The sequence below is a fragment of the Terrapene carolina genome, unplaced genomic scaffold, assembly GCF_002925995.2.
Source record: "Terrapene carolina triunguis isolate 2854851 unplaced genomic scaffold, T_m_triunguis-2.0 Scaffold62, whole genome shotgun sequence".
Taxonomy (NCBI): domain Eukaryota; kingdom Metazoa; phylum Chordata; order Testudines; family Emydidae; genus Terrapene; species Terrapene triunguis.
In genome coordinates this window covers 16,776,629-16,802,881 of record NW_020664413.1, presented here as the reverse complement: position 1 = coordinate 16,802,881, position 26,253 = coordinate 16,776,629, and the positions used below count along the sequence as shown (strand labels likewise).

Sequence of the window (26,253 nt, the reverse complement as noted above, 5' to 3'; positions counted from 1 at the left end):
ACATTCTTGTTGGAATAACTGACAATATTTGGCCATAGTCAGATAACCGGACAATTGACCAGCTTGCAAGCCTATAATAGAGTCAAGCAGTCAAACAAATTCACACAAAACTAGAAACGTTTTCCAACCTCTTTCTGACAATATGCAGATTTATTAAAAGCATATTTACCCATATGTATTCAGGGTTTAAAAGCCTCAGCCAAAGCAGTTACGCACATGAAATTATAAATCAATCCTGGGAACACAAAACCACACCCCATAAAATAAGGAGTTCACCAACTTGCATTTTCAAAAGGCACCAATACCACCAAAAGAATGACACAGTCCAACATGAAAGTTACCCACAAAACCCAGTACAATAAATGCATTCCATATTTTATTAAGCAGAGTTACAGTAACCAATTACAACTAAATTAAATAGGCAGTGTTGGAAAGCACTTTCTTCATCATTTTAAAGCAGCAAAGAGTCCTGTGGCACCTTATAGACAAACAGACGTATTGGAGCATGAGCTTTCGTGGGTGAATACCCACTTCGTCGAATGCATCCGACGAAGTGGGTATTTACCCACGAAAGCTCATGCTCCAATACGTCTGTTTGTCTATAAGGTGCCACAGGACTCTTTGTTGCTTTTACAGATCCAGACTAACCCAGCTACTCCTCTGATATTTTAAAGCATCAAGCATTTTAAAAAGTGAAGCAAGTCTCCAGACACAGTGAAATACAACTGTGCATGGAAGGTAACAACTGCCTTAAGTTTCAGGTGGAAACAGCAAGATTTTGATATCCAAGTGCACAAATACAAATATATTGGTCACCAAACAATAACTCATCTTGAGAGAGTTGCAGTCTGTTTCTCTCTGCTTATGCGAGATTTAACTCAATACACATTACTGTGCTGGGGAGGCAATAAGAATGTATAGGATAATTCTCGGATTGTGGATACAGAAAATAGCAGCACAGATACCATGCTGACAAACAGAACAAATAATAAAAAGGTGAAGAGATCAGTTTAGACAACTATAGATGGGATTCTCTTATATGGCTACATATACATGTGAATTCTCCATAACCAAACCACAAGACATTGTGACTAAGGACAGGTCCACATTACAGACTTCAGCAGGCACTGCTGTGTCAGTCAGGGGTATGAAGAAGTGTGCTCTCTGGCTGATCTAGCTGTGCCAGCACAAGTCCGAAGTGTAGAGACAGCTATACTGGCAAAGCGGTCAGCTTTTCCTGATATAGTTTATTTCACTTGTGGGGAATGGTTTTACTATACCAGCACAAGCACTTCACTGGCAGCGTATACTAGGTTCCTAAACCAGTAAGGCATTCCTAGTGCAGACACAGGCTAAGACATATCAACAACACAAGTGACATGCAGTTCACATTACATTCACATGATATTTTTAGGCATTTTATTCACAGACATTTCTAACACACTCAGCACTGTGTTACATGAATGTCGTCATGGGATGGATGGGGAGGGAAAGCAAAAATTGGGCACGCAAGTTACACCACAAAACACTGAGGAGCACTGACCAGGTGGTAAGAATGCATAGGTAGCATTTCTGTCTCATTTATTCAATCACAGATAGTGAAAATGGCTGTGATTTCAGGATTTTTTTGAAGATACATGGAGATGCATTTAACAGCATGGAAGATGGAGCCCTGAGATCAGTCTCGAAGAAAAGGCTTTCCCCTCCGCCTCTCTCTCTCTCTCACACACACACACACACACACACGGTAGGAAATGAGGGAAGGAAAAACCAAGGGGTATTTATGGAGGTTGTGGAATTTGTGTTGGAGAGGAGGAATGAAGTACAGGTACACAAAGAGGTATTTGTTTAAATTCGATTTCTAAAATTTCATCTAATTCTATCAAGAAACTGAGAAATCTACATAGTCATTGAAACCCCAAAATGGAATTATAAATCTTTAACACAAAATTTGTCTTTATTTTATATAATGAATGCATGTGTCCTAGCTCCATACCTCGCACAAGCTCTCCCTCCACTACTTGCACTGCTTCCTTTCCACTACCTCTCTCACCAGTTTCCCAGTGAGACTATCCCCTTCCCCAATCTCAGACAGCTAGAGCCTTCCATTCCCATTTTTTGTTTGCTAGTGCCAGCATGGGTCTTTATGTTACTTCTGTAATTAATTATTCACAGGGTAATATCACATCCACAAATTAACAATTATTTTTAATGCATGGATGACAATATTTATGATTGCAACCCATGTACAACATAAAAAAAATCTTAAGATACATTAAAACAGGCTTTTTCATGCAGTTAAAAAAAAAATCTGTAAGTCAACATGAATGATTCATGGTAATCATTTTTCAAAAAATGGCAATGCTGTATGTTCTAACCAACATCAGACTACAAGGTGATTCAAGCAAAAATCTTGTGATAACTTAGGGCAGAGACTGTCTTCTCTTTTTTTGGAAAGCAGAATGCTCTCGCACATTTTTAATAAATATTAAAATAATTACTACTATTATCATGGTGCATATTGTAGGATTGCTACAGTATAGCAGAACACAAAACAATCAAGTTTTCATGCTACTCATAAAATGTGTTAATAGCATCTTTTGACAAACTATACAATTCCTAAAATAATTGTGCATAAAATATTTTTACTGTATAGGCTCGTGTCCTTATTAGTTCACTCACTGACCAATAAGAAATTAGCATACCCAAGCACAATATCCTAATAGATTCTTTCTATAAGACTGCTCTTTCACATATGTGCCTCACATTTCAAAGCCTGTTTAAAAATAACTTGAGAGTCATGAGAGAAAAATTGGACAACTTTAAAAGGTGACTGTCCTTCCCAAATTACAAACTTAAGGCTTCACTAAGCTAAATCCTTACAATCATGGGTAGGCCCCTTATGCAACATACGTAAATGGTTATATATTGTGAGCAGTCAATTTGCTATGTGCTGTACAAAACGGAGAACATAATTCCTACCCTTCAACTAAACAGATGAACTAAACAATGAATTTATCACAAAGCCATGGAATAAATTCATTTTAATTAATTTTTTAAATAAATAAATACAAGTGTAATGTGATTTTGCTGGCAGATTAATTTTGTAGGATGGCAGAGAAGAGGATTTTAAGAACGGATTTGAATGGACTGAGACTGCTTGCTGCTGCAGGATAAGGCGCACATTCTAGGCAAAGAGGCCATTATGATGGAAGGAACAAAGGATATGTCTACACTACCACATAATTTATGTCGCTTAGGGTTGTGAATAAGCCACTCCCCTGAGTGACATAAGTTACACTGACCTAAGCGCAGGTATGGACAGCGCTATGTTGGCGGGAGAGCTTCTCCCAACTACATAGCTACTGCTGATTATTGGGGGTGGATTAATTAAGTTGACAGGAGAACTCTCTCCTGTCAGCTTAGCATGGCTACACTAGAGAGCTTACAGCAGCACAGCTGCATCCAAGCAGCCTGAAAGCATTGGGAGAGCTGCAGGAGCAGTTGAAGGCAAAGGGTATGAAGGGATAAGGGCAGCAAATTACCCGCAGTAAAAAAAACACACACAAACACACAAACACTGTAGCAATGGATCCAAACTGTCTTCTCCAGTGATTTTCACTACATTTGATTAATTTATTCATACACTACTTAAGGAGACAGGCAGCATAATTCAGGCACTCTTGAGACTCATGAGTCACTTTTCTTATTCAAATTGTGCTTAGAGTGATGTTTACAAGTGCAAATAAATTACTCAGCATACTGCAACTCAAGTATTCTGGTACTGGGATCCCTACTGTCATGGATATTTAGTTTCAAAATGTCATCACTGGCTTCCAGAATTGGGAAGCGTCAATTTCACTACATTAGGGAAGGAAGGGAGCAAAGAAAAGCAAGTGTAGAGAGTGCATTAAAGTAATCAGTATTCTTCATGCAATAATATTCTGGCTAGTTTACCTATTTTATCTTGAATAGCTATTTTTATTTGGTCCCCAGAGCATCACCTGGTCCGAGTACTAATAATGGGTGGTTGATAGGAGTTGGGGAGGACGTTTTCAAGGGAGCAAGTGTGATGCTGTGAGAGGACTGACTCTCCCCAGCAGTGGCATATTCCTCAGGAAGGGTTGCATTCTGTGCGGTCCAGCACAGGAGCAGTAGCACCAAGTAACTGATGGACATGAAAGCCACACCTTCCAGAGCTTTTCAGATTTGGAAATTTAGCAAAGGGATTTAATTTTGTCAAGCTGGAGCGGGCAATGAACCTAATTTAGGAGAGAAATTCTTTTAGAGGTGTTATCTAGAAAAAGCTCTGAAGCTCTAAACAAACAAAACGAGAACTAAAGTGAACCTATTCCTAATCAACATTTGACTAAAAACTACTTTGCAAAACTCAGAGCATGTCTCAGCGGACTCTCTCACCTAGTAATTTCTCTAGTTAGTCTTCATCTGCACTTGAATGTATAGTAAATTTATATATATAGCCTCTCACCACCTACCATTTTAGAATGTAAGCTCTTCAGGACAGTGACCATTTCTTTGAATACAACTATACAGTACCTAGCACCACAAAATCCTGATCACGATTGTCACCTGTGGACACTACACTTAATATCAATATTAAACATTAACTAGCAAGGCTGTAACATTGTATGGGGCAGGGACTTATTGTTGTGTATTTGTATACTACCTAGTATGACAGTTACTAAGTCTCCAGCCTAAGGGTATGTCTGCACTACCCATGTTATGGTGTGGCCGTGGCAGCGCTATGACTTGGGCCATATAGACATCCTTTATCCCCGGGGGAGAGCTCTCCCGGTGATTAAAAAACCCACCCCTAACGAACGGTGGTAGCTTTATTGCCGGGAGCATTGTTCCCGGCAATAAAGCGCTATCTATACTGGTGCTTTTCAGGGCTAAAACTTTTGTTGCTCAGGGTTTTTTTCCACACCCCCTGAACGACAAAAAAGTGTTAGTGCTGAAAGTGGAAGTGTAGACAGCCTCAGTCCATGATGAGGCTTCTAGGGACTACAGAAATACAAATAGATTGTCATTGGCACAGGAAGGGACATGTGGCTTTTCGTTTGTCTAGACTAGGACCTAAACATGCAGAGCAGCTTGTTTTGAGATATTTTACCTATCATTTGAATTTAAAACACCACTTCTCAAGACTAATAATACACTGTGGTAAGAAAGGAATATTTGTCATTCGCTCTACTGTCTGTGTGTTTGTTTATTTTTAAAAGAGATTTATTTCTCTCAGATCTCCATTGGATATCTGATTAGGTAAACTGGCATAGCAATGATAGCAGGTAGCAATTTGTTTGGCTAGCACTGGCCCAATTTACTAGTGGCGGCTTATATTACTCATGTTCTACAAGGGAGATGAAGGGTACTCTGTTTGTTTTTTTTAAATGTTATTTTTTCTAGCTACCCCCATGCCCCAACCCTAGATTCAGTCTTGATGAAGCTAAATTGATATTAAACTCAAATTAAAGTGTGTGTCACAACATTATTACCATAGACTTGTACAGGGCCTGTATGAGAGCATCATGCACAGTTGAACCAGACACCAGAGCTTCCTTCACCCAGAATAATCTTCATGAGATTTTTGTTTTGTTAAATTATGGACTTTTTAAAATCATGTATTTTCTCAGCCTAAATAAAACTGAATGCCAGGACCTATTCACAACTCTTATCACTACAACTGTGAATCAAAATACCTGGGAAACAGCTTAAAACAAAAACAAAAATAAACATCAATGGTAACTTCACTACAAAGTAAATGCTCAACTTAGTGATGTTGAGACTGACAATGGGGAAATAAAAACAAAATAAAGTTGTTGCCTTGTCCCTCTACAACATGGAAAACTCAACATCCTGCAAGAAGTTCAAATGAACCCAAAGGAAATACTACTACAGATAAAAGCCTAGAGTGTTTTTCCTCCAGTGAGAAACTCGCAATTTGCCTCCAACCTATTAAAAAAATAACCGACTATTAAGTATGCGTATTGATAGAAATAGGAAGGTGTGGGGGTGATAGAGGAGATATAATCTTCCAGATTCACCAAAACTGATAAAGTTTGCTTGGCCCTTGACTAGGAAATATGTAATAAGTAATCACAAGACATAGTGGCAGAGCAAGAGGAAGAACTGTGTTTACCATAATATACTGATGAAAAAGAAGAAGAGAAAGACTTCTTACCGGCATATCATTTTTGTTATCAGTACAACTTTCATCCTTTTCTACTTGAATCTGCTCATGGCTTCTTGATTTTATAAGGTTTTCAACTGGGGTTGCGTCTTTAAATTCATCCTCTGAACCATTCATTGTATCAGTTTCATCCTTTAGAGTAACAGTATCGGACATCCTCATTAGAGAAGGTTACTTTAAAATTCTACAGGAAATAAGGAACCTTTAAGAGGAGAAAGAAAAAGTATGTATATTTACTTTATAGAGCTGAAATTTTATACTAATTCAAAAAGATTTACACACACACACACACACACACACACAAATAGTATTTTCAATAGACTTTGCCACCAAAAGGACATTTTCCCCACCAATTTTCTCTCTCATGTCTTGGGTCATCATGAATGAGCATTCATCTTAGTTCTATCACCTTAATCCAGATGCTTATACTACAGGTGCACCTTACAAGAGAAAAAAGGCATAAACTAAAAATTTATGCAAGTAGGTCATGGTAGACCAGACATGGGCAAACTACGGCCCACGGGCCACATCCGGCCTGCGGGACCGTCCTGCCTGGCTGGCTAGCCCCCGGCCCCTCTCCCGCTCTGGGTGGTGGGGTTGCATGCTCCTGCCGTGCAGAGCTGCAGCACGTCTGGCTCCGGCCACCAGACATGCTGTTCTGAGCGGCATGGTAAGGGGGCCGGGGCCAGGGGGTTGGATAAGGGGCGGGAGGTCCCGGGGAGATGTCAGGGGACGGGGGGCAGGGTTTGGATAAGCATGGGAATCCCAAGGGGTGTCTCGGAGTGGGGGTGTGGATAGGGGTCAGAGCAGTCAGGGGACTGGGAGCAGGGGGGTTGGATGGGGGTGGGGTCCCGGGGGCGGTTAGGGGACAAGGAGCCGGTGGGGGGGTTGGATGGGTCGGAGGTTCTGAGGGGGGCAGTCAGGGAGCGGGAAGTGCTAGAGGTCTGATAGGGGGCGGGGGCCAGGCTGTTTGGGGAGGCACAGCCTTCCCTACCTGGCCCTCCATACAGTTTTGCAACCCCAATGTGGCCCTCAGGCCAAAAAGTTTGCCCACCCCTGTGGTAGACCCTCGACTACCTCCCTCCTCCATATCTTATACATTGGTGTTTTCAAATACAACACTGGGTTTCAGTTCTAATATAAGAAATTGAAGTTCCTCTAATTCAAGGGGAGAAAGTTGATTTGAAAAACTATAGGAAACTGGTCTGGTGGATCAGTAAGCCAACACAATGAACTACTGTACAAGATTCACGAACTGAATGAAAACTTCCATATTGTCTGCTTCCCAGTCAACTACAGTCGACATGAACAATTGTAGATATGACATTACATGTCAAAGGTAATGAAACTGGTCACTGCAAATTTCTTAAGTACCAGAAAGAGAGACAGTATTGACGATTACAATGATGGAGAAACAGTACACTAGATGCATACTGAGGGATAGCTCAGTGGTTTGAGCATTGGCCTGTTAAACCCAGGGTTGTGAGTTCAATCCTTGAGGGGGCCATTTAGGGATCTGGGACAAAAATCTATCTGGGGATTGGTCCTGCTTTGAGCAGGGGGTTGGACTAGATGACCTCCTGAGGTCCCTTCCAACCCTATGATTCTATGATGTACAAGAACAAGATAAACATTCCATAGCTCAAATAAATATTTGGAGTCACCATCCTGCCCATGTCTCCACTTCTTGCAATGCCAGTTGTCAGGAAGATATGAAAACAAATCTACACTTCACAAAAAAACAAAAACACAAACACACACAACCCACCCAAAAACAAAACAAAAACCAATCACCCTAGGTAGAATGAACTTAAATTTAAAACATTGATTTTATTTTTACATTTGAGGGATTTTAATTAAAAATAGAAAAACCTAGAGCACAGTTTATGCCAGTCACAGATACAATATTTGTTCCTTATTACCTGATGTATCCTACAGATTTGGAATTGTGGTCTCCCACAAAAATAAAATAAAGTAATCCAACGTTCCTTTTCACAGTCGTCAACCAAGATGTCAGTTGTAATGAACCATCTGTAATATGGCAGGAGGAGTCCCATGTCCTTGTCACCAGTGTAGAATCCTGGACTGAACTATACTGTCTTGGATCAAGAATACCATCCCTTTTAGATGCCTAAAACAAATAAAAACAGTTCCATTGGTAACTTCCATTAATGAAAATCTGGAATATTTCTTGTAAAACTGAAAACCAACCAAAGTCAGCATTTTTCATTTCCATTCAATTTTGTTTGTCATTTTTGTTCTACTTATTTAAACTGGAAGACGCTGTAATGTTTTGCACCAACTTGTAAGGAATTCCCAAAGTATAAATGAATAAGTCATTATAATAAACATATCACTATGCCGAGTTACACCATGACAAAAGTAACGTCCCTATGCCACAGTTATTTTCTGGAATTGGGCTGTAATAAAGAATTGTTTTAAATATAAAACTTGGGGGGGGGGGGAGGAAGAGAATAGTTATTGGCAATTGAAACTCATACAACTCTTGGCAGGATTAATCCTGTAAAAGCACCATATGCAATTCATATTACAAAGCCACATCATCCCCCACAGACCAACCCCAGTACCTTCTACATACTTCCCAAGATACACAAACAAGTTAACGCAGGCAGACACGTCATATTTGGGCATAACACTCTTACTGAAGGAATATCAGGACTCTCAGAAGCCATCCTATAACCACTCAACCCACAAAGGGCTTGTTTCCTCCAGGACACAACTCACTTCCTCCCACAGAATGCCATCTTTGCCTCCACGGACGTCATCTCCCTACACATCAATGTCCCTCACAAAGATGGCATCGCTGCCTGCCTCAAATATCTACAAGACAATGGACACCACCCAAATATCTACCACAAACACATCAAACTCATCCATTTCATTCTCACCCATAACTTTACATTCAACAAAAAACACTTTGTCCAAACTATGGGAACGGGGGGGGGGGGGGGAGGGGGGGGGGGGGGGCTGCGCACTCCGGTGGGTCAAAGCAAGTTCGATATAACGCGGTTTCACCTATAACACGGTAAGATTTTTTGGCTCCCAAGGACAGCATTATATCGAGGTAGAGGTGTACCTTCTTATGCTTATCATATACACTTACATATATTGGACTCTTTTTACCCATTACAAGTGCAGCCAAAACTTGGGCTAGAAGGCAACAGCTCTTAAACAATACATAGCAACACATCATGGTAGTTTGGTACAAGAAATGAAAAACACTGTACCGATAGAAACTGTGGACATAGAAATAAATCTCCAAGGCACTGGAATTAACATCCTCTCTCTTGCAAAAAGATCTTTATTTATCACCAGTGGTCAGGAACTTGGTTTTACATATCATCTGAAAGACAGCACAATGCCCCTTAATGTTACAAATGAAGCATTTCCTCAGAGGGAGGAGCACAATGAATTGAATCAACAGAACAACAAGCTGCAGAACCACGGATTACATTGCAGGCATGACCAAATCTGATCACACTTAGTTTATGAAATTTGATGAGACATGCAGCCTGAGGTGCTATGTACATATTAAGCCAATATGATCCATTTATTAATGCAATTTATATTTTAAGTCATGACTCCAAGTCATAGTGCCCCATGTTAAGTACTTTTAAAGCAGATCATTGTTTTTGAAAACTAGATAGCCAATGAAGTACCTACCACAGTGAATATATATTTAAAAATGCTGATTAGTGCTGCTTCTATTCTCCCCACCCCAGCTCTTCCATATACCCGTTTTATTTACACTCTGGGCAGAAGAGTAAAACTCTTAACCTACAGTGGATTCAAAATGGAATTGAGATACAGCTATCAGAGCTTCCCTACATTGTGAATTAAGACAAATTAACTAAAGCTATGAAGTTAATGTTCATAAGTTAAAGCATATTAAACATCCATGTTGACGCAGTCATTCAGAAGTAAAGTGGCCTTAGTTTTCCGTAGCTTAATCTTCCCTTTCATAAATGTGTCTGTCCAGGAAAATCCTCAGTCATCCTTCCCAGTGCTTGTAAGAGCATACCCCCCCCCCCCCCCTTTTTTTTTTTTTTTTTTTTTTTTTGAGTGGGACGGGAGAGAGGAAAGGGACAGAGATGATCCAATGCCTGTGGGTTGTTCATAGGTTTACCTCAACTACTTTGGGTGTGTTAAAACTACATCTGTTTTCTGAGTAAAGACAAAGCCTCTCAGATAAAGGACTTTTGAGGATTTATCTGTTTAGGACTTGCCAAAAGAGCCATTTTAAGTTCTCTGTCATTCATTCCAGACAAAATATACATTTAAAAAATGTGAGAATCTTTTATTAGGGTTCTTGAGGACTAGTAGGTACATTTCTTCTTAATGTGAAGGGAAAGGGAAAAGGACTGGCTTAGAGAGGAAATTCCTTAGACACTCCTTGTACTAATGAAAGACACAATGAGTATGAACAGAGAAGCATTTCACCCAACCTATGGACAGACTTGATGGCTGCAAGAAAACAACTTTTAGGATTCAGTCCTTCATAGATAGAGACTAAAAAGGAGAGCACTGCCAGCTTAGGAGGGTAAAACTATGGCCCTGTTTTGATAGTCAAAGGGTGTATTTTTCCAATAGTAATGGGTCAATCAAGTTAACGCAGCCTGATTGAAAATCCTTGTCAAGATGCACACTAGCACTTTTGAAGCAAAGCTGGCTGTATTTTTAGCCTATGGAGGGATCCTAAGGCAGGCAGAATAGATAGCTGCTACTCTGATAGGAAGCCAGGGACCCTGTATTTGGGATGCTTGGACCCCCTTCTGAGCAGCTTTTCTAAGGGCACGTCTTCACTGGCAATGTTAAAGCACTGCCACGGGAGCACTTTAACGTGGCTTGTGTAGTCACCACATAGCACTAGGAGAGAGCTCTCCCAGTGCTCTAAAAAAACAAACCCACCTCCACGAGGGGAATAGCTACCAGCACTGGGAGCGCGGCTCCCACTGCTGGTGCACTGTCTACACTGGCACTTTACAGCACTGAAACTTCCAGCGCTCAGGGGGGTGTTTTTTCACACCCCTGAGCAAGAAAGTTGCAGTGCTGTAAAGTGCCAGTGTGGACAAGCCCTCAGAAACGGGAGGATCAGTATAAGAGTAAAAGCTGCTGTCATTATAGCATGTGGAAAAGCAGAGAAGAAACTAGAGCTGTAGCATGAGTAGTCCAGCAGAGGGCACCAAAACTCTTCTGCACCCTGACTAGGATAGCTGTTGCCTGCTGATTTGGAGATCAAGGACAAATCCGTGCATTATGAGTCAGTGTCTAGGACACTAACATTTTTTTGTTCTCCCTTTTTTTAATTTACTTCCCCATTGCTCCCAATATGTGGGTTATTCTGCAACTGTTCTGAAATTAACCCCACAAAGTAGGATGCAGCCAGTTCTGTTTAGCTCAATATTAGCAAGCCATGTGTTCCAAGTTTCTTTGAACCATCATCCAGCTTGTGTATATAAAATACTTCAACATGATTGTTTGATCTCACCAACACTGCTCCATTTGAAAGAATATGCCACACTGCCCAATGCAGTTAGAAGAAGTTAATACAATATCCCAGCATTATGCAGATTCATCTCCTTCCTCTTCCAAAATGTTGGCATGTAGAAAGAGCTTTGTGGACATGGACTCTACAGATGTGCTCGTATTTCAGATTTTTTGAGGCAAGAATGAGTCTAGCAATTGAGATGAGAGAGCTTTAGTCTGGGCCCTATAATAAACTATAACTTTAAGAACATGTGTAAATTAAAATTAATACAGTCAACTTAAAGAAATCCTTTAGTCATAGGCATGTAGATGCAAAAAAAAGGTATAAACCTGTAAGAATTTTACATTTATCAACCGGAAGGTTTTATGCAAATTTATCCATGCTGTACCTCAGTGATTTAAAAAGATTTACATCCAGGATGAATTTTGCTCTTTTTACCTCTACTACTACTTACACGAACATATTATTTTCAAAAGTTCAACATAACCCAGGATAGGTTAAATCACTATACACTGCATTAATATTAGAAGCTATTTTTTATTTGATAACTACAGTTTAATAAAATATTAATATAAATTTCAAAGACATATACAGTAGAACCTCAGAATTATGAGCACCTCGGGAATGGAGGTTGTTCATAACTCTGAACAAACGTTCAAAAGTTTGCAGATCAACATTGACTTAATACAGCTTTAAAACTTTACAATGTAGAAGAAAAATGCCGCTTTTAACCATCTCAATATCAAATTTTTAAACTTTCCCCTTATTATTTTAGTAATTTATATTCACAGTACTGTACGGTATTTGCCGTTTTTTTTTGGTCTCTGATGCTGCTGCCAGATTCCGGTTTCAAGTGAGGTGTATGGTTGACTGGTCAGTTCATAACTCTGGTGTTTGTAACTCTATTATATGTGTTATTGCCTAAAACATCTAGAGATAATTTTAACAAATCCAGCTGGACAGAAATGGCTTAGTTTACCATAAAGTCTTGATAGATCAGAGCCTCCAACCTCTTTTTGGAGTGATATGCAAGTTTTCCTTCTCTCGTTTGAGAAATTAAGAGTCCCAGGATGATGATTCTGGTTAGTTTTAGGCCTATACGTACTTATGAATGGTACTAGTAAGCAGCACTAATTTAGCTACACCTCACATCAGGGAGAAAACCACCACCAGATAATTCAGTATATTTGTAAAAATCCCCACTTTCTAATGTGGGCTTTTGCACACTCTAGTCTCTCCAGCACATGTATATCTTTCTACAGAATTTAAGCTCCCACTTGAGCTTTAAAAGGCTGCAGGTTGGAATAGCACCATTGTTCACAGAAGAGCTGAGATTTGCTAAAAGGAAACCTTTTGTCTCAATATTTACATGTGAGAGCTATTGAGGAAGAGTACTTTTTTGTACCAGAATATGAAATTGAAGTGAAGCACCTATGAATAACTGGCAGAAATCTGTTGCCAGAGTTTGTTCACCACCAACTCAATAATTTTATCCAGAAAAGAAATGGTTGGATATTGGGTGACAGATGGCAGTATTGTTGACATCAAGGAATGGTTTCTTAAAAACCCATTGGACTATTGCATCTTTCAGGAGTCAGATTTTTCTCTCTGCACAAAGCACTGATGTTCTTGGCCATTGGGGCCTAGAAAATCTTCATTGGCTTTCATCGCCCAAGAAGAAGAGCAGGCACCAGTTATGGCCTAGGAACCTCTCAGGGATTTCATGGCCTGTGACTGATCAGGCCAAAATCCATCAAGGAATGTGAACAATCATCGCTGTCCAATTTCCAGCCAGAAAGTCTTGAATTCATTGATCTTTCCAGTGAAGGACGACAAAAACTCATCATAATTTGATATACTTGGGTCTGAGTCTGGGTGAAGGCAGTAAGCATAAGCTAGTTAGGTTATTATCTGGAGCTGTTCAGCCAATCAAGAATTTGCTAATTCGACTGAGGGGCAAAGGTGGTTCGGTCTGGACACTTTCATGGATGCAAAGTATATTTGCACAAACTCCTTGCGCTACTGTTGATTGGATTGAGAAAGAATGTTCACTTACCCTACAGTAACTGTGGTTTTTAAAGATGCCTTGTCTGCAGTTACTGCAGGGTAAAGAAAACACTCTTTCTTCAAGTGATTGTCCATGTGTATTCCACTTCTGGCGGCTCAAAAGAAGTAACTTGTGTCCTGGAGGTGGGAACAATGAGTCTACTGAAACAGGGACTGCAGGACAGCTCTATCAAAGGAGGCAACAGATCTGGACCCCTCTAGCAAGAAGTAGTGCTGAGCTACAGGGAGGCCAGCCCAAACCTGAGCGGCACTGACATGACCACATGCACCACGGGGCAGGTCAAAAAGCCCAGAGCGGGGAGCCAAGCAACAGCCAACCAGCAATATGGCATAGGAGATGCCAATGCAGAGTGAGAGCAGGGTAGGCTTGCTCCACAATTTCCCGCCCCTGGATCTTCCCCACAAGACAACACCTGACCCACTCACCTGGGGCAGGACCCAATCCCTGGGCCTCCCATTCCACCAGGGCAATATCCAACCCATGTTAGACACTCAAAATGTTAAGACACCTCACCTCTCAAGCCTCTCTGGGTCACAACAACAGAGGGCAGCCCAAAGAGAGTTGCAGCATGAAAAAGTTTGGGAACCAATGCTCTAAGGCAAGCAGATAGTCCATGATAGCAGCCAGTGGCTCTTCCAAAGGAGATAGAGAATCTCTTCCATTTAGCAGCACAAGTAAATTTGGTAGAATCCTTTCTGCTACAAGCTAGGATGCTTTGAACTGCTAAGGGGCAGGATCTATCTGTCAGTCAGCCAGCCTCCAGGCCACGCGATGGAAGGATGCTAGGTCTGGAAGTAGGACTTATCCCTTCAACTGCATAATCATATTGGGGTATCAGAAGTTTGATATGGGGCAGTGTTGACAGATTCATGGGGTCAGAATACCAAAACTGCCTGAGACCTCTCAGTATCAAGGAAATTGGAGGGTAGGCATATATGAGCCCCCATTACCTTAGGATCAGAAAAGCATCCAAACAGGGAGCAGGGACTTGTTCCCTTTCTGGAGTAGGCACTTCTTATTGTGGTTGGAAGCAAACAGGTCTAATCTTGGGAGCCCCCACCTATGAAAGATGACTTTTCGAATAACCATTCATGGTTGTCCAAATATTGTCAACTCAGATGGTCAATGAAGGTATTTTGCAGGCCAGGAAGGTGTGATGTTACTGACATAACCTGTGACCGTATAGATCATTGTTGCAACCACTGTTATATATTTGCAGCAAATATTGTACAAAGGTTGTCGTGTAAGGTGTCTATGGAAAGGTTATGATTTGCTGATTATGATTATGCTAGCTGTATGTGTGTATCATTTTTGTAGTTGAAGTTATGAATATTGTCTATGTACTTGTATCTTAATGTGTTTTGATTCTAAGTAGCCTCAGTGAAGCATTTGGTCAGCTTCTTGAGAAGGGACTATTCTCAGTAAGTGCCCAATCAAGAAACACTTATCTGACAATGGACTTTGGGAGACGCCAATCCATATCTGAGCTTTCCTGGGAATGTTCAAACTAACATGTAAACAATGGTGTTGGCCTGTAAAGAACTGAGTCATGCATGGACATGTGACTTGCCCATGTGACTCCAAACTCCATCTTGCTGTGATCTTGCACAGGAGAACCAAGGAGTTTCCACCCACAAGAGAAAGCCTATTAAAGGCTGCTGTATCTCCTCCATCTTGTCTTCAATTCTGCTTCTTACCTCTGGAGGGACTTTGCTACAAACTGAAGCTCTGAACAAAGGACTGAATGACCCACCCCAGCTGTGTATGTACTTGATTTGTGCCTGCAGTTTATTCCATCACTGCTACAAGCCTGAACCAAGAACTCTGCCATTACTATATGTAATTGATTCCATTTAACCAATTCTAGCTCTCTTCTATATTTTTTTCCTTTTATGAATAAACCTTTAGATTCTAAAGGATTGGCAACAGCATGATTTGTGGGTAAGATCTAACTTGTATATTGATCTGGGTCTGGGGCTTGGTCCTTTGGGATCGGGAGAACTTTTCTTTTACTGGGGTATTGGTTTTCATAACCATTTGTCCCCATAACAAGAGGCACTGGTGGTGATACTGGGAAACTGTAGTGTCTAAGGGAATTGCTTGTATGACTTCTGGATAGCCAGTGGGGTAAAACTGAAGTCTTCTCTGTTTGGCTGGTTTGGTTTGCCTTGGTGTGCGCAAAGGAACCTCAGCCTTGGGCTGTAACTGCCCTGCTCTTAGCAACTTGCTCTGAATTGCTACTCTTGAAAGTGTCCCATCAAAGGCAGCATCGTTACAGAAGATGAGAGCCACTGGACTGCGTGGTGACCAATGCACCAGTTCCAAAGTTGGACTGCCTCCTGGGAAAAATGATGAGTGAGCACCTCCCTGCTTACTGATAACAACCATGGTGTTGTCCATGAGCACCTGTACTGTGGTGCCATGAAGTACTGAGAAGAAAGCTATGCATGCCAACCAAATGGTTCAGTTCCAGAACAGTTATGTGAAGATTTGCCTTGAGGAAAGGGAAAGGGACTCAGAGGCCTTAAATCCGAAGGTGACCCAGTGAACTCCCCACAATGCATATGTTGCATTGGTGATCCCTATTGCTTAGGCCTCTCTTGAACGAAAACCATGACCAAGGAGCCCTTGAAATAGACTTGATAGTGCCAGTCCATTTTCTTGGAGGTAGGCACCATAAATGCATGAGTTGACCATATGTCCCTGATTCCATGTGAACAATCTCTGAAACTCCTCTCCAAGGAGCCAGGTTCATAGGGATCCAAGACAGGTAACTCAGTTCTCTCCCAGGTTCTCCAATGCCAAGAAAGAGAAGTAATATGCTTTAGCAGAGCAGGTCTCTTAGATGGCCGGGGAGGTCATGAATCTGTAATGGTGTAGGCAATGGCACTGGGGCCAACAACTTCTTCACAGAATGCAGTAATGGAGGCTTGGGTAGATCCAATACCATTAAGGCTCTTTGTACTATAAACTGAGTGGTTACAGCAGAGGCTTGGGGTGAGGTCTTCTGCTCTGGAAGTGCAGTCAGTAGTGGAGAGATTTTAGCCTCTGCCAAGGGAAGATGTCTCCCACTGACTGCAATTCCTAGGCACCAGGGGTTTCAGAATTGGTATGGAAAGGTCTGGAAAATGCTTGTGCATTGGGGGCTTCTATACTGATGTCTTCAGTTCAGATGCTTCCATCCTTGGTCACCAATACCAAATGCATTGATAGCATCTGGAGGCTGAGTGGGGTTCTTATGGTGACTGATTGGTGCCAAGTCAGAAGTTATTCTGGACCTTGAACTGCCTCCAATACTGGATATGCTTGGGGCTGGAGATGGGAATTCTGTGTCTCTGGTCACCATGAGAGTGGTACTCCTTATGACCTCTCCAAAAGATAGAGAAGAGGATGCAAGAGAGGTTCTGGCCAACTCTGTAGCAGAGAGTGGGGACTTCCTCCACGCTGAAGGTGCTCTGGAATCCAGATTGGACCACTGGCTTACTGGAGCATTCTGAGGGCGATTAACTACATTAATATTTAGTTTGTGGGAAGCTAGGGTATACATCTCCTCCACACTAGCCTGCTGTGCACTAAGTGTCTGTGTGGACCCTGCTGCCACACACTAAAAGTTTCCTAATGCATTTTCATTTACCCCATTTTGAACAGGAGTCAAAGCACACTAGAGAACTTTTCGTGCCTGTCAGCAGGGTCCACAAATACTTAGCGAACAGCAGGTTAGTAGATTTACACACCTGCTTCCTGTGAACTAAATGTTTGTGCAAACAAGCGGGTCCAAGCTGACCAGTTTTCCTCGTAGTCAGCGGCTAACGAAGCTTTCCTGGAGTTCCTGAGGAGGAAGGAGGACTTTTTGCAAAGAAGCAGCATAGAGAGCACTTACCTAGCATATGCATTTCCTTCAGACAGAAAAGGCACTTAGAGTGTCCATTGTTGATAGGGATAGCTTGTTCAGAAGACAGGCAGGTCTTGAATCCAGGGGACTTGAACTCCACCACATCCAGAGCCAAGACAGCACATGGACTTGTAGACCTTGTTTATCAGTAAATTCACACACACACACACACACACACACACACACACACACACACACTTAGTTTTTTATTATTTGTTTATTCCACTAGCCAAAAAAACCTAAATAACTAACATCTAACCAAAAAGGATTTATTTGCACCGTACGCCAAGAGGTAGATGCTACAAGTGTTCAGTCTTGCAACCACAAGCAGTAAGAAGGAACTGGAGAGCTGCTGCCGTTTCCCTATCTTTTACATTCTTGGCTACAGTGGGCCAGAGGGCTCGGAGGGGTGACCCCAAACACTGCTATTCAGAAGATTCTTATCTAGCTTGCCTGGAAGGCACCAAAAATAAAATACATGTGCACAGTCACTTTAATAGATTTTGTGCTTTGGTGTTTTGTTATTGTTGGAGTGGTGCCAACAGTTTCCTAGGCACTTTTTCCAGACAAATTTTTAAAATCTTTTCATGACAGGGATCCTGCCTATGTGTGCACTTGGATTTTATTTAGCAAAATGGGGCCCTTATCTGGATTGAAGCATGCTACCACAACACCAAAAACAGTAACATGCTCCTTTCCCCCAGAGAGATTAGAATCTATATGGTCCTAATTTTTCATCTTTGCACTTCAACGGAAGTAGCTAGCTGGTGAATTTACAGAATGAAGTGAAGTTCTGAGTCCAAATAACCAATGTTTGAAGAAGGCAGATATTCATAGTGTTCCATCAGAACATCAGCAGATAGGTCTTATAGCTGAACAGCTGTCTCCCTACCTTTGTTATGGTCTTCAAATTATCAAAATAAAATAAAGACTAATCTTAAAAGGCAAGTTTTTCTTTAAAATTCAAGTTCCATTAGAATTTTTCACCACTCACTTGGGGGGGGGGGGGGGGGAGAAGGGAGGAAGGAAACAGATCCTGAAACAGCTTAAGAAATTTTGGTTTCAGATAACTGGCAGGCTCATGCATGTGTGGATAGGGAAAATTGTTAAAATAGAAGCTGAAAATCGTTTAACTTAATTGGTGTACTGAGCTCAAAAGATTTTTAACAACTATTTAAAAAAGAATTTCACACATCTATGTGGGATGACAGAGTCTACATGGTTTTCACTAATTTACCTTAAACTGTTTCAGGATGTGCCCCCTCCCCCCAAAAGAAAAAATTATAAGCATGCATACGATCATAGAGTCATAACAGAAGTGGTGATGTCTAGAAACGAAGGTAAATCATGCAATATTTTCTATAGTATTTTGAACATTTGTCCATTTCGCTCTACCCTGTTGCCTCACAACAGCACACTTTGTTATTCCCTACTGCCTCCTCCTCTTTTCCACCAGAAATACTGCTGCCAAAATCATCTTTCCTGTTTAGCATTTTCCACACAGCTCCATGTATCTCTGCAGTGGCTTTCATTTTTCTATTACAAAATTCAAACCGCTTTGCATATTCCAAGCAATTCATAACTTTGCCCCTGCATACTTCTGTTCTAATCTCCTACACACTACCCTTGTTTCTATAACCGCTCCTTTTGTTTCCTTTGCCTAATCCCAACTTTTCATACTGCTCAATACGTCACCTTCAAGAAAAACTTTTGAAAAGCCACCTGTTCCATGAAATATACCAGCTATAAAACCACGTCACAATACAAAACAAACAGGGTACCATACTGCAATGTACAGTACCCACTTGTGACTTCAGATTATGAAGTCTTCAAGACAAGAATCCCAAATGGCAGAGTTCATGTTACACATTACCTACCATACAGACTTATGGAGCTATACTAGTGATATTTTAACGTGTATTTTAAGGAGTAAGGCACACAGGAATTTCCATAAGTTGCAAGCCATTTCTTTTGGAGATATTGTTGACTGGATTTTATATATTAAAAACCATTTCCTGCCAAACCAAATAAACATTTTTTAGATGATTAAACTGTTATAACATGTTTGTGAACAAAAACCTAAAATAAAAACAAAAATTGTGAACTATGACTAATCTTCTATTTTATGACTAATCCTCTATTGGTATTGGATCAGTTATTAAAGCTATGAACTGTATGTGCTGCATTGTACCTAGGTAAAGCCAGGTCAGTTTTCTTAAGTAATACACATCACGGTGCACATTTTTTTCCCAGTAGATAAATTTTTAAAAGGTTTTTCTTCTATTTATGTATAAGATTTAGTATTTACCAAAACATGTATCTGAACACATATGTTCTTTAACAGCCATTTCTTTAGCTCTGCAGCAATTGACTACTACCAACTGACAAAACAGAACATTAAAAAAAAAAATTAGATGTGAAAAAGTAAAAATATATGCTTTCATTTAACTGCTCAAAACAGCGAAGCAAAAGCATAGATCATGTTAAACAAAACTGGGAGTGGACTACATCCATCCTGATTGAATTGGCCCTGTCAACACTGGTTCTCCACTTGTGAAGTACTCCCTTCTCCTCATGTGTCATTATATAATGCCTGCATCTGTAACTTTCACTCCATGCATCTGAAGAAGTGAGGTTTTTTACCCACAAAAGCTTATGCCCAAATAAATCTGTTAGTCTTTAAGGTGCCACCAGACTCCTTGTTGTTTTTGTTAAAAAAAAAAAGTTTGCATCAGCAAAATGCTGCTTTGTACTCAGACCATAATACACTTCCATTAAAATCTCAAAATATTCAGAACATGGTTTGGTATTCATATTTTAAAGGCATACATTGTTTAATCACCGGTAACCATTTTAAATGGATACGATTTTAATTATTTAGCAGGTTACTTAAATGGCCCAAAAAATCTTCATTTAAGTTCAAAATGAATGTGAAATACAAAAGTAGCCCACAACAATTATATTAAAAAAACAAAAAACAAAAAATCAAAAAACATTAAACCAGAAAATATTTATACACAATTAGATTTTTATTGTTAAAATGTGGGAGCTTTCATTTTTTCTTTTATTTCCATGCACATGAATGGAAAGGTGATTAGACATGGAAATGTCTAAGATATGAGTTTTAAGTTCCTATTGTTGATGGCTTGAATAGATTTCTAATTTTAACAGCACAAAGCCTTTAATCTGTTCTTGGCTTCCAGGTAAGCAACTTGTACCACAACTGTTAGTAACCAAAAGGAGACAATTATCCAGGAAAAGTTTAAACACCACGCAGGAATTATGATGGACATCAATTCTGACACAAAATGTACTGTAGTAAAAAGATCTAGTGATCTGGTACATTACTATATTTTTGATATATTATGCTATTAGTTTTCACCATAAAGTTGCAGCGCGCCTATAAGCCAATACCAACTAATTTTTCCAACCTGCATTTTAAAAAGCAGTATAAAATGCCAGTGCACAGAAAAAGAGTGGAGTGTACACATATTTTTGAACTGATAAGAAATATAATTAACCTGTATAATCTACAGATAATTAATGTCAGAATTTTCAGACTGCATAATTAAAAACAAAACTGAAAATAGTCCTTTGATTAACAGTAGTTTTTTTGTTTCTTGGGCGTACGGCTTTCTTCTGTAATCAAAGCAATGACAGTTCTGGGCTTTGCTTTGTTAGCGCATTAACTTATACATTTAAAAAATGGAAGTGCCAATCTGGAAGAAGTCAGCAGTCCTCCTTTTCTAATCTCCTGAAAAAGATCATTCTCTCATCTAAATTGGATTAGTTCTAGGACATAAAAATGTGATTAATGCCCTGCACAGGTTTAAATACATCTATCATGTCTTACACAGCCTTTTCAAAATGAACCTAGAGCAAAAGTCTATTTCCAGTTCAAACATTTTATCTATCAGTATCTTTATAAAAGAAAACATTTTAGCTTAATTATAGTTAAACTGTTTCATCAGCACAATGGCAAGAGACCAGTACTGTAAAATGAACACTTTTTTCCATTTTAAATAGTGCAACTGAACAACATTTTCCATTTTTGCAACATAAGCAAATTATGTCTTGTCTTAACAAAAGGATAAATTTACAACAGTTTTTCTATTCTGGCAGTAGTAGAATATTCAGCTGTAAAAATAATCTAGCAAGAATGCCTTTCATACACACACACGCACAAATATATATTTTAAAGAGTATTTTTGTGGGCATGTGTTAAAACAAGTAAGCTACAGTTTCTCTTTTAATATCAATGTTTTTAATAGTTATTAACATTTTCCATGCTAACTGCTTAGGCCTAAACATCGCTTTTGTAAGAACACGAATCAAATGAAAACAATTAATGGTTACAGCTAGTCTGTAGAGATTTTTAGCAGTCTTTTCAGATTATGTTTTAAACATTACATTGCAGAATTCACATACCTGGATCATACTGGCATTTAGCTTCATTTTGCAGAGTTACTGAAGATATGCTTTCCATAGTATCTCATACCTAGGCTTTTGTATTGTTCCTTTAAAGAGCTTACTGCACAAAATACACTTAGCTTAACATTCAAGCATTTGTAGGTACCTGCTAAAGCAATCTGTTAAGGCACTTGCTGAAGCCTCAGAGACAATAGAAAATCAACAGCTGTATGTTGTGATGTCAGTAACACCCTGGCCAGTCACCACACAGAGAAACTAAAACGCATCAGAAGCTATATTGAGCTCTTCGTTAGCAATTCAGTATCAAGTGATGCAAAAGCCTTGTGAAGCTGTAAATGTGCTATAAAATGGCTGTAGGGGGGAGTTTAGTCATTCTCTCCATTAAAATTCTATGGCATATCTCCCAGTATAAGAAGTTTATTATTACTATGAAATTATTTTTTGTTAACTGACAAACAGTAAATATTGTGCAAAACTGGTGTTGCTGTGCAGATAGCATTGTTTTTAAAAAGAAAATGACTATTTTACCTTTTCCATTTCATATTATAAGCAATGGGATTAAAAAAATAAATTTAAAAAATCGTATCCATTTACTAAGTACTCATCACAGTAGTATCTGAACATTTTTTAAGTTTTTAGTTTTTTTAAGTGTTTTATCTGTAGCTGTATTTTCAACTTCAAGGGCAAAATAAACAACCAGCCAGTGTAGCTGAAGGTAACATTTTGCATGTTGGTTTGGTTTCTTCAAATCCTCTTAGATTTCTCTGGAAAAAAGTGAGTTACTTCACTATACCAGCAGATGGACACATGAAAAGAACACATTTCTGATGACAGCATTCACATGGGTGCTTACTGGCTGAAATAACTCACTTGGAGACTTTCCAAGCAAAAAATGAAACAAACTGAACTAACAGCAGACTGGTGGACTAGAATTATCTCCACCACCAAAATGGGCAATATTGTCTGGGCTAATATAAGAAGATTTTTTCAGAACCCAAATGAGCAAGAAAAGCAGTAATTATTCCCCCCCCACCCCTGAAATAAAGGGTGGACCACTATCCATTTGCTGCAGTCCAGAGGATCAGACTTCCAAAAGCAGCATCTAGATCAGAGGTGGGCAAACTATGGTCCACGGGCCAAATCCAGCCCGCGGGACCCTCCTGCCCAGCCCCTGAGCTACTTCCCCAGGAGGCTAGCCCCCAGCCCCTCCCCCGCTGTTCCCTCTCCCCCACAGCCTCAGCTCACTGCGCCACCGCTGGCACAATGCTCTGGGCGACGGGGCTCTTGCAGAGCCGCGGCCTGTCCTGGTCCTCTAGGCGGTGCGCTGTAGCACGACCAGCTACTGGTGCTGCAGGCAGCGCAGTAAGGGGGCAGGGAGCAGGGGGGGTTGGACAGAGGGCAGGAGAGTTCGGGGTGGTGGTCGGGAGCAGGGGTGTGGATGGGGTCAGGGCAGTCAGAGGGCAGGGAATAGGGGGGTTGAATAGGGGCAGGAGTCCCGGGGGGAACAGTCAGGAAGGGGAGGGGGGTTCGATGGGGAGGCGGGGGGCAGTCGGGCAGGAGTTACGGAGGTGGTCAGGGGACAGGGAGAAGGGATGGATGGGGCAGGAGTCCCGGGGGGGGCCGTCAGGGGGCAAGAAGCGGGGGGGGGGTTGGATAGGGGGTGGGGGTCAGGCCACACCTGGCTGTTTGGGGAGGCACAGCCTCCCCTAACCTGCCCTCCATACAATTTCAGAAACCCGATGTGGCCCTCAGGCCAAAAAGTTGGCCCACCCCTGATCTAGATAATGTTGCCATGTCCAATATAGGGCTTGTCTCCATGGGAATGTTGCATCAAATTAGTATGTCAACTCTAATTGCAGTAATGTAACTAAATCAAACTGAAGCGTATCCGTAATGCTATATTATACTGGGTTAAAATACTTTCCTTGTTAATCACTGCATTCGCATACCTCTGCGCTCGTTCAAATTATCTACTTAGCATTCTGGACAGATATCTGACAGCACAACATTCTGTCGCTCAACTCTATTCTCTGATTTTTCTCCTGGTGTATTTTGGGACACCCACTTGAACCCTGTCTGTGCGCATGCATGAGAGAAACTAACATTCTCATGATTCCTAGATTGGCATCCATTAATTTTGCCAATGCCATTTTTGAACTGCTGTCAGGTAGCATGAAGGAAACTCTGAAGAGTGCCATGATCCTGACAGTCATTAATACGAACAGGATGATGCACGTATACTGGCAGGTTCAGGGGTGGCTGTATTTGGCAGTACAGCTTTGTAGGGCTTTGGATGCCATGGCAATATTGCTACAGGAACAGGTAACTGAAATCAGGCAGTTACTTCTGCAGAGCATTTATCTGGAGCATCTTTACTTGATGGAGAACCACTTGGGCACAGTCAACACAGAGTGTGTGGTAGGATACAGAAGGGCAAAAGTGGGATGACCAGCAGTGGATGTATTAATTCAGGATGCAAAAGCCTTTCCTAGAGATCAGTGAACAAAATATGAACAATGCATCTGTGAAGAAACTGAAGTTAGGACTTGTCTACACCTACTCCAGAATAACTATTCCTGAATAACTCCAGGTGTAGACAAGCCCATAGGCCTTGGCTACACTCGCAGATGCACAGCACAGCGCGAGTGTAGTCGCGCCGCCAGCGCTGCGAGAGCTCTCTCGCAGCGCTGCAAGTACTCCACCTCTCCGAAGGGAATAGCTTGCAGCGCTGCGAGCGAGCGCGCTGTGAATTGCTAGTGTAGCCAAGGCCATAGTGATCAAAGGGCTTGGCTACATTTGTGAGTTAGAGCGCATTAAAGCAGCCCCAGGCGCCCTAGCTCACTACCCGTCCACACTGGCAAGGCACGTAGAGCACTCTGACTCCAGGGCTAGAGCGCTCCTGGTACTCCACCTTGGCGAGAAGATTAACACTTGGCACACATTGGCTGAAACACCCGGGCGTCAGTGTGAACGAGGTGTTGCATTACTGCGCTCTCATCAGCCTCCGGAAATGTCCCATAACCCCCTTAAGTCAAGTGACCACTCTTGTCATGGTTTTGGAATCACTGCAGGCATGCAGATATGCCCTTTGAAAGCTCCGTTTCTGACAGCCGGCATGCTTATCTGCTCCAAGACAAAGCAACCATTACTGAGGAATGTTGAGAGAGAGAGAGAGGCGGGGGGGGGGGGGGGGTGTTGGTGTCTGAACTTACAAGACAGCATACTGACATGCTTTCAGCCCCCCAAAAACCCACTCTCCCCCCTCACATACACACAACAAACTCCCTGTCACACTCCACCCCACCCCCCTCATTTGAAAAGCACGTTGCAGCCACTTGCATGCTGGGATAGCTATCACAATGCACTGCTCTCTGTGGCCGTTGCAAGAGCTGCTAATGTGGCCATGCCAGTGCGCTTGCAGCTGTCAGTGTGGACAGATTGCAGCGCTTTCTCTACTGTGCTCTACAAAGGCTTGTTTAACTCAAAGCGCTCTACATCTGCAAGTGTAGCCATGCCCAAAGAAAACAAATGCTGAGGCCCATTATCAAAAGACTGCTCACTCCACCCAGACCCTACTGTGTTAACTGCAATCGGGGGTTTAGTCTTGAAGCTGAAAGGTAGGTCTCCCCGAGAGTCTGTTATACAATGAGAAAACAGTTCCTTGTCCCCTTATACTGCAATGAGTACCATGTAGGTGGACTCCTGTGCCCATGCAAAGCTCACTGAAGGTTCAGAGTATTGGAAACTGCCACGACTCTCTTAATCCATCAAATAGTACAAAACAGATGATCGGTTTGCACTTTGTTCACCAGTATTGCAGTTTATAAATTGATTACAGCAGTTGTAAACTAAAGCCAGGATATTTAAAAGGAAGATTTATGCTTTAAAATATGTACTAATAGATAAGTTATTGAAAAGTATGGGAGTAACTAGGTTACATTTTTATTGTGCCTACTGTTTTTACAAGATTACAGTAACTGAAATGAGGAAAAATATTTTCCTCAATTTTTTCAGTTTACTATGTGCATTGGATGGCACTTCCAGTACAGTCAGTTTCAGGATTCATGCACCGCTCTGTGAAGAGTTCAGGAGCACAGTCTTGTCCAGGCCCTGGAAGAGGGTGTATATACAGTATATACACA

General features: G+C 41.1%; 1 protein-coding gene across 5 annotated transcripts in view; it reads right to left on the bottom strand.

The window, feature by feature from the left end:
• Positions 1-26,253, bottom strand: part of R3HDM1 (R3H domain containing 1) — a 138,335-nt gene that overhangs the window by 90,021 nt on the left and 22,061 nt on the right. For all 5 annotated transcript variants that reach the window (XM_026647432.2, XM_026647434.2, XM_026647433.2 and 2 more), the window contains exons 2-3: positions 8,134-8,342; positions 6,203-6,413 (exon numbers count right to left, since the gene is read on the bottom strand). In XM_026647432.2, the coding sequence (XP_026503217.1) occupies positions 6,203-6,373 (171 nt within the window). In that variant the 5' untranslated portion in view covers positions 6,374-6,413; positions 8,134-8,342. The remainder of the gene's footprint in view (positions 1-6,202; positions 6,414-8,133; positions 8,343-26,253) is intronic.